Genomic DNA, 14,792 nt, shown 5'->3' with positions numbered 1-14,792 from the left:
TTAAACAAACCCTGGAGGAAAAAAACACCACTCAGTGCCTAGAAAGAAAATTAGGATTATGATTAGCCTAGGATTTAGAAGGCTGGAAAACAGGATTATTATTATTATTATTATTACTAAATCACTTTTGCAGCCATCTTTATTTTTTAAGCATGCAAAATGCATTGGAAAGCAGAAAGCAGGGAGGCGGGGAAGGAAGGTAACAGACAGCTGGGAAACGTGCAACTTTTTATTGGGAGAAAGCTCTGTGGATGCACCTTCCCCTTAAAATCTTCATAGGAAAATATAATCACCCCCACTACTTTATGCAGAGCTTTCTGTGCTGTTACAACATCTGAGCCGCCACCCCATCAATCGCCACCCTCTTCTCATACCTATTTGTATGTCAGACAACCAAGGTGCCCCAGTTTAAAAAGGGACTCAAAGCACCACACTTAATGTGGAAGCAAAGGGTCAGGCATGAATGTGGATATTGATTAAACCCTGCTCCATTCTGTCTTAGCTGATTTGCCCCTCTGACCCTAATATTGCTCATATTAGCCTCCCCAAACCTGGTCCCCTCTAAGACATTGTTGAACTCAAAACTCCTATCAACTCCAGGCAGCAGGTTGGGGATAATGGGAGTTGTAGCCTTCCCTAACCTGGTGCCCTCTGATTTTGTTGGGCTCCCATTAGACCCCACAGCCATCATTGCCAATGGCCAGGCATGATGGGAGTTGTTGGCCAGCAACATCCAGAGGACACCAGTTTCCACCTCTCCCAGAGTTCCCTGTGAAGAGGGATTGGTTGTTAGACAACTCTGAGCCCCCTTAACCAACTACAGCTCCCAGAATTCTTGTGGGGAAGCCATGACAATTTAAAGTGGTATGATACTGTTTTAAATATATGGTGTGGATGTGGCCATACATTGACTGGCAGTGGTTGTCCAGGGTGTCAGACAGAGAGGGATCTTGCTTCCTGCTCCTTTTAACTGGAGATGGTGGGGGTGGAATGAACCCGGGACCTTTTGCTTGCAAAGGGTGGGTTTTTCCCACCGAACTATGGCCATGCTCTCTTGCAAATCGGCCACTGGTGAATATAATAGCTGGTTTGAAAGAGATAAGGTCATAGGAAACACAGGAAATTGCCTTATATTGAGGCCACTGGTCCATTTAGTTCAGAATTGTCTACCCTGACCAGCAGTGACTCTCCAGAAACTCAAATGGGAGCCTTTCCAAACCTTACCAAGATATGCCAATCGGGAATAAACCTGTGACCTTCTGCATGCAAAGCAGATATTCTGCTACTGAATTGTTGTCCTTCATCTAAGTGTCAATAAGGCTCCAGTTCCCATGATTCGAACCTGTGACCTTCTGCATGCAAAGCAGATATTCTGCTGCTGAATTGTTGTCCTTCATCTAAGTGTCAATAAGGCTCCAGTTCCCATGATTCGAACCTGGGACCTTCTGCATGCACAGCAGATGCTCCGCCACTGAGCTGCAGCCACCCTCAGGTGAGATTGAGTCAAGGACAACAGCTGGCAAGGGGTATGGGACGGACTCTGTGTGTGTATGCAGTGGGCTTTCTTGTCAGCCATAAAAAGGGCAATGAATCCCCATTCCCTTCCTCCTGCTGAAATTTGTAGGCGGATTTAATAGCTTGTGAATGCCAGTATTAGCCACGTGCAAGGCGAGCGAGGGCCCCGGGGGGTTGTGCAAGTTTCCTCCCCATAGATGTATGTGCCAGAACGTTTCCTGTCAGCCTCGTACCATCTGCTTTTTACGCCTCCCCTTCCCTTCGGTTTCCTAAACAGCGCTCTGCCGCACACTCGTTTCCCCTCTTTCATTGCGAAAATCACACACAATGGGGGTGGGAGGTGGGTGATTTGCCATACTGGCTCAGAGTGATAAGCCTCGGCCTGTTCCGCAGGCCTCTTTTGACAGCACCAGGCAGAGAGGTGGAGTATAAATGTTTCTAATAAACCAAGTAATTAAAATAAGATTTAGGAGACTTCTTTTTCCTCCTTCCTGCATTCCTCCAGGAATCCCCACTGTTATTTTTCTTTTTCTTTAAGTTGAGCACCCTAATCCTTTCCCCAATACAGAAAGGCCAAGGCCCTGAAACAGCCCTCAGTGCCAGCAATGGGGAAACCTGTGGGGTCCTTGTTATTGCTCAACTCCAACTCCAATCGTCCCTGGCCATTTGCTACCATGCTGGCTTCCAGGAGTTGGAGGCCAGAAACATCTGGATGGTCATAGCTGAGGTTCCTTATCGCTGCTGTCCACCTTGCAGTGCTTCTGTAATATCTACTGCAGGGCTTCGGAAACCTCTAGGCCCACCCATTTGGCCCTGTAGCCCATTCCACCCAAGCCCATGCCCTTCTGTAAAACGCCCGCTGCAGTGGCGGACCTTGACGTCTCAAATTTCAGTGGTCCCCTGTGCAACGCCAATATCCGGCACCCCGTTGGATATTGCAGTTGCAGCGCCCCAGATGCTCCATACCCAGTGCAACCACACTGGTCATACAACCCTAGATCTGCCTTTGCCAACTGCAGTCCAAGTAAAAAGTTGAAAGGGTGGCAATGCACCGCCCAGCAGCTTATCTGCAAAGCCCCGTGCCCAAGGTAACACTTTGGAAAGGGCTTCCAAAGGTCACCTGATATCATTGCAATGCCAGGTAATGGGCCAGTCAGGTGGCTCTGCCTACCTGTTGAACTTGGCCTGTGATGGATTGGGGAGATAACCCCCTGCCCTTCCTAGGCCTTAATTTCTGCCTGAAAATAAAACCAAACCAGATTCATCATCATCATCATCTCCTGTCCCCAAAAGGGTCTCTCACTGGGGATTTTGAGACAGACAGATGGGCACACATGATGTGACAGAGAGCAGACGTCTGCTTTCTTACTGTGATCTCTGATTCACCCCCCACTGGAGAAAGTTGGATGAGTACTTCCCCCCACCCCACCAAAAAATCCTCCAGGCTTTTCTCAGTCCTGTGGTAACCCCAGACGTCAGCCTCCCATATGCTAAGAATTGCCCCATAGCCCCTTTTCCTCTGTCAAGAGAGCCTGTGCTCAGTTAATCTTTTGTGCATCCTGAGAATGAGATGGTCAGGCTCCTTCTTACAGGACATTTGTGGTTTGACAAGACATGGCCTTCTGTGGGAGCAGAGAAACAGCAACACTCTGGATTTTGTGGCAGGGGCTATGGCAGGGGGGGTAGGGCCATAGCTAGGGGGTGGTGAGGTGGGCCCCTGCCAGGGGTGCAGGTGAGGGGGGGGCACAAAATCGGCTAAAAATATGTCCATAGATATGTCTATAAATACGGCTCTGAGGGGGTGGGAACTTTCTGGACTACCTTTTGAAGACCACAACTCATTGGTAGGCATATCCTAAGGCAAAAGTGGCCGAGGAATCACAGCAAATTTTACTGCAGTACTGTTGGTTTGCTGGCTGGCTGGCTGGCTGGTTATTTATTTATTTATTTATTTATTTATTTATTTATTTATGGCACTTAGATGCCACTTATTCTTTCAAGGAACTCAAGATACTGTGCATGGTTCTCCCCTCACACCCATTTTCTCCTCACAACAACCCTGTGAGGTAGGTTAGGCTGAGAGACAGTGGCTGGCCAAAGGTAACCCAGTGAGCTTCATAGCTGAGGGAGGATTTGAACCCGATTCTCCCAGGTACCTCAGTCCCAAGGGCCAAATGTGGCCCTGCAGGCCTCTCTATATGGCCCCTGAAGACTCTCCCCAGGCCACTTCGCTCACTGGCCCTGCTTTGCATGCTTTTGCCTGGCTGGAATGTACCCTTGAACTCTGGATAAAAGCTTCTAGCTTGCCTGGATAGAGGACACAGAAGGGTGTGCCGCTCTGTGCGTAGGGTGGGATTAAATAAAATTTAATTAATAAATAAATTTTAGAAATCAATCATTGCAGCCCATTAATTGATAAAATGCTGAAGTGCTACAGACTGGAATATAGTGGTACCTTGGGTTAAGAACTTCTGGAGGTCCGTTCTTAACCTGAAACTGTTCTTAACCTGAGGTACCACTTTAGCTAATGGGGCCTCCCGCTGCCGCAACGCGATTTCTGTTCTTATCCTGAAGCAAAGTTCTTAACCTGAGGTACTATTTCTGGGTTAGCGGAGTCTGTAACCTGAAGCATCTGTAACCTGAGGTTACACTGTACAAGATTCGCAAGTCTTCCCTGCAGGAGAAACAAGGCTCATCTTCTCCTTTCCTTTCCCTCTCAAATGCAGGTCAAGCTGGGAACTCCCAGATCTCCTCGAGGGCAAGATCCAAGCGATCAGCGACTCGGATGGGGTCAATTACCCCTGGTATGGGAACACCACAGAGACCTGTACCATCGTGGGGCCCACCAAAAAGGAAGGGAAGTTCAGCGTCAGCATGAACGATAACTTCTACCCAAGTGTCACCTGGGCTGTCCCAGTGAGTGACAGCAACGTGGCCAAGCTCACAAGCATCCACAGGGATCAGAGCTTTACTACCTGGCTGGTTGCCACCAACACAGCCACCAACGAGATGGTCATCCTTCAGACAATCCGGTGGCGGATGAAGCTGGGCATCGATGTGACCCCCAGCAAACCTTTGGGGCACCGTGCCAAGCTGAAGGAGCCCCATGCTCAGGAGCAGCCACAGATCCTAAGCAAGAACGAGCCAATACCACCTAGTGCCCTCGTGAAACCCAATGCCAACGACGCCCAGGTACTCATGTGGAGGCCTAAGGACGGGCGCCCTCTAGTGGTGATACCTCCAAAGCATCGGTAATGAGACCCCCTCTCTCCCTAAGTGTGTCCAGCCTCACGGGGTGGATTGGGAGGGGTGGGGGCAGAGAGAGGAGGAGGAGGAGGAGGAAAAAAACCGCTTCATATTTAAGAAAACATATTTAAGCAAAAAAAAAAACCAACCAGATGCACTTTTAAAACTCATTTGACAGAAAAGAGAAATAATAATAATAATGCAACCATTCTACCTTTTCCCGTCGGAACGGGTCTCACTGTGCTAGAGACGCTCAACAGGAAGGACGCTCCCCTCAAGAGCATGACGGGGTGTGTGTGTACGTTTGTCACCAGACATCGAGTTTCTAAGGGAGCGAACAAATCAATGTCCACACACTTGATTTCCAGCTTTGTAAAAGTTGCTTTTTTCCTTCCTTCAGTTGTTGTTTTCAAGTTCAATCTCATTAACTTAGCTTGGATCACCTGAGAGAGAGAAAAAACGAAAAGGGTTTTTTAATATATATATATAAAATGAGGGAGGTTTTATTTTTGAGATGGGAGGAGGAAGGGAGAAAATTAATTTTATTTAGTTGGGAAGGGGAGTGGATGCAGATGCAACAGAGTAGAAAAGAAAACAACAATTTGTTTATTTCTCCTCTCCCTGGAGGATGATGATGATGGGTGGGTGGATTTTTTGTTCTTACGGAGATGATGTTCCAAATTGCAAACACAAGTCACGCGGCCTTATGTAGATTTTACTTTGCATTGCCAAACCTTTGCCTTAAGCTGCATTTTTTAAAAAAGCGGGGTGGGGTGGGGGATAAGAAAGCAAGCAAGCAAAGAAGGCTTCTTTTTTCTTACTAGATATTAGAGTGAGCGGGGGGGAGAGATGTTTTGTTTTGGAATGAAAATGAATCATTGAGCTTGTATCGCAACCAGTTGCTAAAGGAGGTTGCCATCTTTCCCCCCTTGCTTTTGAAACAAACTAAAACTACACCAGCAGAGATTCTCTTGGGACAGAGAGGCGGTGAAGGAAACTGCACCTGCTTAATTTCCACCTGACTGCTGCTGTTAGTAGTGCAGGGACTCTAGTTGCTTCCACACTAGCCCTTCTTTCCCCCTAAAATTATCACCCTATGTTTACTCAGTTTTTACAAATTGCATTCCTGTGTTGCCTCCGATGTCAGTGCTACTAACATTTCAGTGGGTCTACTCTTTAGTAGAACACAGTTGGATACAACCCTCTGTGCATCTTTTTCAAATCTGATCTGTAGTGGGGTGTGGGGGTCTCTATTTTTTTGGTAATTTTAGGGCTTGTAAAAAAGACTTTTCAGGGATGCGGGTGGCACTGTGGGTTAAACCACAGAGTCTAGAGCTTGCCGATCAGAAGGTCGTCGGTTCAAATCCCTGCGACGGAGTGAGCTCCTGTTGCTCGGTCCCTCCTAGGTACCGCTCCAGCGGGCGTTTCCATGTGCTGCTCTGGTTCGCCAGAAGCGGCTTAGTCATGCTGGCCACATGTCCCGGAAGCTGTACACTGGCTCCCTCGGCCAGTAAAGCGAGATGAGCGCCGCAAGCCCCGAGTCGTCCATGACTGGACCTAATGGTCAGGGGTCCCATTATCTTTAAAAAGACTTTTCAGGGCTCCTCTTTAATTACAAACTTCCTGTGTACAGATTCAACCCACTTTATTGCTTTCTGTTTAGTTCAATGGAGGGATATTAGCAGTCCCTTCACTGCCGAATATTGTCAGTTTCTGATCCTGTGAACAGAGGTGCTTTAAGTATGCATTGCCTCCCATTTTAGCCCCTTTTTATTTGTATAGAGCAAAATAGACAGTACTATTTTTCTACATAAAAATGATAAGAAAATAATGAGAGGCAATCAGTCTTTAAAGCCTCCCTGCTCACAGGAACAGAAATTGGCAACGCAGGAGAACTGTATTCAAGAAAAAGTAATATAATGGGCTGAACCTGCCAGCAGTAAGCTTTTAATTAACAGTTGCGGGGATCTTTGTTTAATGAGTCTTTCTTCTGAAAAAGCATTACAGAAGGTTCTTAGCCATGGGGAGTGGCATTGCTGATCTATTTAGTGTAATATTAAGTGCTGTGCAGAACCACCAGTTTAATTTTACTTTCTGCACAGTGAGGGAAAGAAATGCACCAGCAGCACTGAAAGCAACTAGTGTGGAAGCAACATTTGCTTGGGGGGAATTGTATTTTTCTATGTCACGGAGGGAAAAATCTGGTTTGAGCCCCCCCCCCCCAAGTAATCCTCCCTAGCTTAGATGGGGATGCTGTGACCTGTGCAATTGCTGCGAATTGTCTGCCTTCCCTTCCAGAAGCAAGAATTTTAGCTCCAGAACGGGAAGCCGTGGCTCACAGCTTCTAGGATCAGGTGTGGGGAACCTTTGACCCTCCAGATGTTGCTGAACTATGGCTTCCATCAGCCCCGACAAGCATGGCCAGTAGCCAGGGTTGATGGGAGTTGTAGTTCAGCAACATCTGGAGGGCCAAAGGTTCCCCACACCTTTCTAGAAAGAAAACAGAGTACCAAGCAAGGATAGCAGGAAGTGATCTGGGTGATGCTTTACTCTGGATTCTTTACTTCCTTCTCCATATCCAACCCTCTCCCCTTTGGCAGCGAGAAACAGTTGTATCCAACTAACTCGGAGTAGACCCAATGGAATTAATGTACCTAAACTAGCCATGCCCATATTGAAAATAACTTAATTTAGGGGCAGAGCTGTAACTTACTAGGGAAACACATGCTTTGAACACAGAACCTTTTGCGTGCAGTCTGTGGTCCGGGTGCTTATTGTGATGGCAAAGACCTCTGAATGTAACTTTTAGGAGCTGCTGTTGGTCAGAGTAAGTCCTGGGCCTGGTGGACCAATTGTTTTTATTAACATATATGAAATTGGTCACAGTGTCCATTAATTGCAGTGAGTCTACTCTGAGCAAAGCTTAGATACAGTCCATATGAAATATTTTAAGCAGTGGCAAGGATGGGGAGGTGGAGGGGAAGAGACTCAGTTTTGAAAATGCACAGGCCCCAGGACAAAACTTCCATGACACACCGTTTCTTTCTGGTATTCACAGGAACAGGACTGTTTTCCCCTCTAATGATACGGGGCAGCCAGCGTTCAGCACGGATCACTTGGGATCGGGGCAATATAGGGGTCCCTTCTTCACCAAAGGGGGAGCCCAGTGTGCCGTTTGGTTTAAAATTTAAAAAGAAAAGGAAGTGGGGAGGGGAGACCACATTTTCAACTCAACATGCAGGATTCTAAAATGCACACTTGTCTGTTTTTTTCTCAAAAGAATAGTTCTCTAAGTAATGGTGTGTTTGCACTAGCCGATTACCATCAGATGCGCTTACCGCTGTTGCTGGATTTGACCCCTGCTACTGCTGCTGCTACTGCTGTAGGGTTTGCACTTGGCAAAGGGGTAGCTTGGTGTTAAATTATTGCTGGAAAAGCCTGCAAGTCACTCATCTGCTGTTTTCCCCCTGCAGGGCATGAAAGAGATGGTGCAAAACAAAATAAAAACAAACCATCCAACCACCCCAAAATGCATGATTAAGAGTTTACCTGCAGAAATATTTGGCTAGTGATTCCTTTTGAAAATATACATGTTCCCTCCATCACCCAACATATGGGGTTATAGCCATGGTTACTGCCCTCCGTTTTCAGAACAGGGGTAAAACAGGAGTTGTTTACTCCTGATGGAAGCCATTTCTTTTCCAAAACAGGACAGTAGTGACACACTTTTATTGTTCCAGTTAGAAGTGGGAGTTTACCATTGCTGCTTAAAATTTCAACAACCAGCTATATATATATATATATATATGAGATATGGATACTTGTCTTGAGAAACCACACATTCAGAATCTAGGGTGTGGGTGTATTAACCTAATCCATCCAAACAATTCATATTTGGCGGCAGTTGGCCCTAAAGCTTGTTTTTGATCAGCCAAATCCCTCGCTCCTGTATGATCCGTAATCAAGCCAAGGAAATTAGACAGCTGCTACTTTTGAAGGTCACAGCTATATAGCACCAAACGAGTGTGCAATATGCTACTCAGAATGCACCAGTCACTGTGCCTGCATGAAAATGCTTACAACTACTTACAAAATGCCCAGAACAAGAGTCCTGGACATCTCAAGGCATGGGCTGATTCTCAGGCAAGGGTAATATACTCACAGAGTTATTAAAATAACAAAGCACCACTACAGTTCCCAGGATCCTTTGGGGGAAGGGGAGCCACAACTGTTAAAAGTGGTAAGAGTGCTTCAGTTGCACAGTGTGGATAAGCGCAAGCAGTGGAGGCTGGTCTGTTAGGCAAATGGGGCACTGCCACACCAGTCAATGCCCACTGTCACTGCCCTGCCTTCTTGCCTACAACCAGCCCAAGGGGTAGACTTGGCTGTTGGCTTCCTCTTCCTGTTGCCCTTGTAGAACTCAGCAAGGAGATGGATGGGGCGGGGCATCAGAATTAATTGGTTCCGCCTCTCATTGGTTCTGGACTGTGGCTCTACCTACTGTATGGGCTCACAGCCTTCTGCCCCACCAGCTCAGGCTATGAGAAGATGTTGCTTCAGCAAGCATCAAACTGAGATAGAACAGCATCATCTCCATCCCTCCTGCTAGTTCTTCCCACAGTGAGCAGTGCCTTTTGAGTTAAAGGGCCACAGCACACCCCAACGGTCTTGGTGCTGCCAGCAGAGCAGGGGAGACTCTGGTCTGACTGGGGCCTCTGTGAAAAGGTCTTTTAACCCCAAGGATGGCACCATTATATCTTCAGGCTGGGGCACAGGCATTAGTAGGTTGTCTGGCAGACATGCTTCTGTGGTTGGTCTTCTCTGTCCTTTCCCTTCTGCTTTGGAGTCCTCACCCTCATATCCCTGAGGACAAGGAATCATGCCAGGGTCACAGAATCATAGAACATCTGGAAAGGACCCTGAGGTCCACCCCCCTGCAATGCAGGAATTTCAACCAAAGCATCCATGGCAGATGGCCATCCAACCTCCACTTAAAAACCTCCAAGGAAGGAGAGTCCAGCGCCTCTCATGGGAGTCTGTTCCACTGCAGAATGGCTCTTATTGTCAGGAAAGTTCCTCCTGATGTTTAGTCAGAATCTCCTTTCTTGTAACTTGAATCCATTGGTTTGGGTCCTACCCCCCAGAGCTGGAGAAAACAAGTTTGCTCCCACTTTCATGGGAAAGCCCTTTAGATATTTGAAGGTGGTTCCCTGATATCTCCTGATCATACCTCCTCTTATCCAGGCTAAACATGCCCAACTGTTCCTCATACAGCTTGGTTTCCAGACCCTCAGTTGTGACACTGAGCAGCTTTCCCTACAAAAGTGATTGAGAATACTTGGAAATAACAGCTGCATCTTAGGAAGCTGCCTTCTACTGAGTTGGACCATTGATCCATCTAGCTCAGTACTGTCTACACTCACTGGCAGCAACTCTTCATTGCCCCAGGCAGGGAACTTTCCCCAGCTGTCACCAGGAGATGTCATTGGGGATTGAACCTGGGACCTTCTGCATGCAAAGCACATGCTCTGCCACTGAGCTACAGCCCTTTAAAAAAAAAAAAATTCAGAGAGGAGGCTGCTGCTTTTGTCTTGCTGAAGTGGTTTCCCAGTCCTTTCTGTTTCTGTGGGGCATGTCAAGAAAGCAGACTCCCTCCCTGTTAAAGCCTTCTTATTCAGCTGTTTTCCTCAACCCTGCTGCTTTAAGTGGGGAGGGGGAGGAGCTGTCACGGACAGGCTTGATCCAACACAAAATGGGTTGAGTCTGAAAATGATTGGATGGACTGAGTTGCTGCCCTCAAGATGAATAGAACCGCTGGTGAAGGGGTTCAGAAGGTGGGGTGGTGGGGGTAAGAGGGTTGTGTGAGATATGGGAGCTGATACTAATTTTCAGTGCTATCTTCCTAGAAAAAGAGGTGCCAGAACTCACCATGAACACCTCCCTTGTTCTCTTATAATGGAAATGGTGCCCAGCTGAAGTGCTGGAACTGAGTTCCAGTGAGTTCTGGCTGGGGAAAAAAGCCCTGCTAATGCTGAAAGGAGCTTCTCTAGATTCACATTAAGAGCAGGCAGATCAGGTGTTATTTCATTACAGACTGGCTGGATCAAATCAAGAAGTTGCATGTAGTCCAGCATCATCTGAGTCCCAGCAGTGGCCAACCAGAGACTCCAGGAAGACAACGAGAAACAAAGCTGTAGGACAATTCCCACTGCTGTTCCTCTTCTCCCTGCCCAGTGTCTGTTAGCTGGACAGACTGTTAGCTGGACAGACTATCAAGGCAGACCTTAGATGAATCAAGCACAGCAAACCCTGAGGGTCTTGTGCTGTGGCACTCCCCTTTGCTGTTGATCACAGGGACCTGCAGCATTCATTGCATGGAGACAGGTTAACAGGTGACTAAATTACTCACACAAAGAGGGAAAAAGAGGGAGATTGGACTGTCGTGGCCTAGGGTTGTTACTCATCTTTCCACATGCCCCTCTTCAGAATGCCTAAACCTTTATCACTGTGGCTGGCCTGCCTTCGTCCTTTCTCACGCTTCCCTGCTTTGAGCCATTTTCAACATAAAATGAGAACGTACTTAACTGTTGGGCTTGGGTGGGTCAATGTTGCCTCACTGTTGCCCAATGTACAGCATTCATGTGAATACAGCTTCTGCTTAAAGGCGGTGTGTGTGTGTGTGTGTGTGTGTGTGTGTGAGAATTGTGAACCTCTGGGTGTTCCTAAGACACACAACTCCCATAATTCCTATTGGTCATGCTGGCTGAGGTTGATGGGAATTGGAGTCCAACAACATCTGGAAGGCCACAGAAATCCCCTACCCTTGATCTAAGAACGTGAAACATTCTCCTTTTTTCACAAGTGAATGCCTTTTCTAAACAGGCATTTGCCCATCTCTTGCATGCTGTGAGGGTTGCTCCTTAGATCAGGGAACGGTGAGGGCGGGACTGTACTCCTCCTGATGTTTTCAGACTACAACTCCCATCCTCCAGCAACATCTGGAGGAGCACAGATTGAATTCAATGAAGCAAACATCACTTCTCTGCAATAGTCACTTTCACCTTGTAAAGTTGGGGTGGCAATAGTCTGCTGTAATGCATTTATAAGGACCAGAGTAGGAACACTGAGGTGAAACAGTGGCTGAAATTGCATTTACTCCAACTGTTTTCAAACCCTGGGCAGGGTAACATGGTAGGAGACAGGCCTCATCCATACTTGTAAGCATAATAACACACACCTCTCTCTCTCTCTCTCTCTTGCACTACTACACTGTGATCGAAGCCTTTGATTTGTGGCTGCCAGCTGTTAAATGCACCAGTTAGTACGGTACCTGTCCACACGCGAAAAAGACCAAGGGAATAACTTTGGGAGCAGGTCTTGGCTATGAATAAAAAGGTAGAAAGCCCATTTTGCCTGTAAGGGGAGGGGGCAGGTTACCATAACCCCATTCAAAGTTGTGCCTGGATTTGTGTTGCAGCAATAAGAACTGTCCCTTGGTCTTTGCAAAAATACTGTGAAAATGTCTTGTGGGGGTGGGGAAATGTACCAAGTCTGGACACTTTAAAAAAAGAAGAAGAGGTATTTAAGAAGATATAAAAGCAACACATTTGCTTTACAAAAAACAACAACAAAATAAAGAATTTTCAAAAAGAACCTTTTGACGTCTAGTTTTATGGTGTGTTTATTATTACAGGAGTAAACAACTGTACATGTCAGATTGGGCTGCAGTGTGAGACCTAGAACAAGCTGCCTGGAGTTTATTTGTCTAGACATTTGTACCCCCTTAAAAAAACTACCTAGGATGACCTACAATACATGCCATCAGTAAAAAATGAGACACGTCCTGCTTGCAGATTTACAGTCTAAAAGACATGAACACATGGTGCTTGGGTGCCAATTCTTAAATTTTACTTAAAATGCCCGGCAGGAATGAAAATAATGCAGGGATAGAAGGCACTTCCTATTCCATTCAAAGCTGCAGAGTCCCCTGGGGATTGATGGGGAAACCCTTCTGAGAATGGCAGCTCTGTAAGAGGAATGGGGGTTTACTAGCAACTCTCAGCACAACAAACTACAGCTCCCAGGATTCTTTGGGGGAAGCCATGGCTGTTTAAAGTACAGGCGGCGGCCATTTTAGGCACCTCCAATTGACATGTGGTTGCCACCCAAGGAAGGCAAAACAAGGGTTGAACTGGGGCGAGATGTAAAGGGCCAGCGTCTGGGAAAGGAACTCCCAGACGAAATGGCCGGCTGTAGTAAAATACTGCTCTACATGTATAATGTGGGTGAGGCCTAGTCAACCCCACAAATGAGTGGGGACACCTTGTCAGGGCTCCCCCTTCTCCAACCTCTTGGAAGGAGGAGGCTCATGCTTTTAAAGTGTAATAAACAAAAATCTGCCCTTATTCCCTTATAGAGTCCCTTGTAGAGTCCTTACGTAGGTTCCTCATTGGTAGGAGAAAATAACAGGCCAACCAGAGAATATTGAGAAGCAAAACAGCTCGTAAGCCTGATCTTTATTGAACTGTTGCAACAGGGTGCCCCTTCACACGCAGGAGGAGGAGGAGGAGGAGGACCCAGAACAATGGTGTGCAATGCCTTATATAGACATTTTAAATTCCCTGCCCTGGAGCTCCAGACCACCCCTCCATACATCATACATACATCACAGAAGGGGTGTGACCCAAGACCACCCCCCACAAACATCATACCTACATCACAGAAAAGGTGGTCTACAACAGAAATTTGAATGCTGTTGTTTTTCCTGTCTGCCAAGTTATCTGATAATGCCTTATCTGATTACCTTTCCTGGTAGTCTGCCCATTCCTTTGAGATGGTGATTACCCTCTTCCTGAGATAATGGGGAGGCTCCCCCACCCCCTCCCTCCTTGCAGATAAAACATTTGGTCAGTTTGGGAGTCAAATCGTTTCAGGGGGTCCTCCTGTGCTGCTCCAGACATGTGGTCCACACATGTATGTATGCACTTGGTTGGTACATTGATGAACATTTATCATATATATATATATATATATATATATATATATATATATATATATGTGCAGGTTTTGGTGTCCTCGGGTATCTTCCCGTGTAAAAGTTGGGGTGTCTAGGCGACGTTTCGACGAGGTCTCACTCGTCATCTTCAGGCTGGTGCTTTCGGCTTCTTGTTACTGGAACAGAGCAGGATCTCAGTGTTTGAGTTCCTATAAATACTGTTGAGGAGGTTCTGGGCAGAGAGGAAGTTCCCAGGCTAGTGTGCCTTTTCTTCTTTTGTTCCTTAATTGCTTGAGGGATATCTTGAGTGATTTCTTGAGTGATATCCTGAGTACCACTTAGGTGGGTCATTAGGTGTGGATTAGTTGCTAAAGCCTTTGTGTCTTGACCTCTTGAACTTTGTGAAGAGTTTTTCTGAGAAGATGGGTGTACTACATTTAGTTGTGCTCTGGCTTGGCTTCGTGTATAGGGGCGAGCTGTGGTTTTGTGGCCTGTGCCAGCCAGATCTGTGTAGGGATTGCAGGGGGGTGCAGCATCCGGAGGTGCCACCATGGTTTGGCTACTGGATGGTGTCTGTAATTTATCTGTGGAGAGGGTCTGGGTTTGGGTCTGGTGTGGTTGATTGGTGATGGCGTTCTGTGTGCCTCTGGATCTGGTGTCAGTTTTTGTGGGGAGGGCTAATTTCCAGATGTCTGGCAAGCGGGATGTGTCGTCACGCTTGTTCATGTTGTGAGCGTGTTTCTCTATCTCGATGGCTTCCATGATTATTCTCTTGTGGTGATGTTCCATGTTAGAGAGCAATTTGGAATCTGCAAAATTAATTTCGTGTCCTGTTTCTTTCATGTCGCCTAGACACCCCAACTTTTACACGGGAAGATACCCGAGGACACCAAAACCTGCATTCCTGTACCCGTGAAAATCTACGAAAGCATATATATATATATATATATATAAATATATATATATATATATATAATGTCAGATATATATATATATTTATATACATCTGACATTATTTTTTTATTTCAAAAGCTTC

General features: G+C 46.5%; 1 protein-coding gene across 3 annotated transcripts in view; it reads left to right on the top strand.

Moving 5' to 3' along the window:
• Positions 1–12,414, top strand: part of FAM78A (family with sequence similarity 78 member A) — a 30,092-nt gene extending 17,678 nt beyond the window's left edge. For 2 of the 3 annotated variants that reach the window (XM_077922761.1, XM_077922762.1), the window contains exons 3-4: positions 4,242–4,766; positions 7,820–12,414. In XM_077922761.1, coding sequence (XP_077778887.1) covers positions 4,242–4,766; positions 7,820–7,952 — 658 coding nt within the window. In that variant the 3' untranslated portion in view covers positions 7,953–12,414. Of the gene's footprint in view, positions 1–4,241; positions 4,852–7,819 lie in introns of those variants that run through there. The other variant, XM_028715037.2, reaches the window with a different exon arrangement.
• The last annotated feature ends 2,378 nt before the right edge of the window (positions 12,415–14,792 follow it).

Source organism: Podarcis muralis, chromosome Z (genome assembly GCF_964188315.1).
Source record: "Podarcis muralis chromosome Z, rPodMur119.hap1.1, whole genome shotgun sequence".
NCBI lineage: Eukaryota > Metazoa > Chordata > Lepidosauria > Squamata > Lacertidae > Podarcis > Podarcis muralis.
This window is presented reverse-complemented; position numbering and strand designations above follow the sequence as displayed.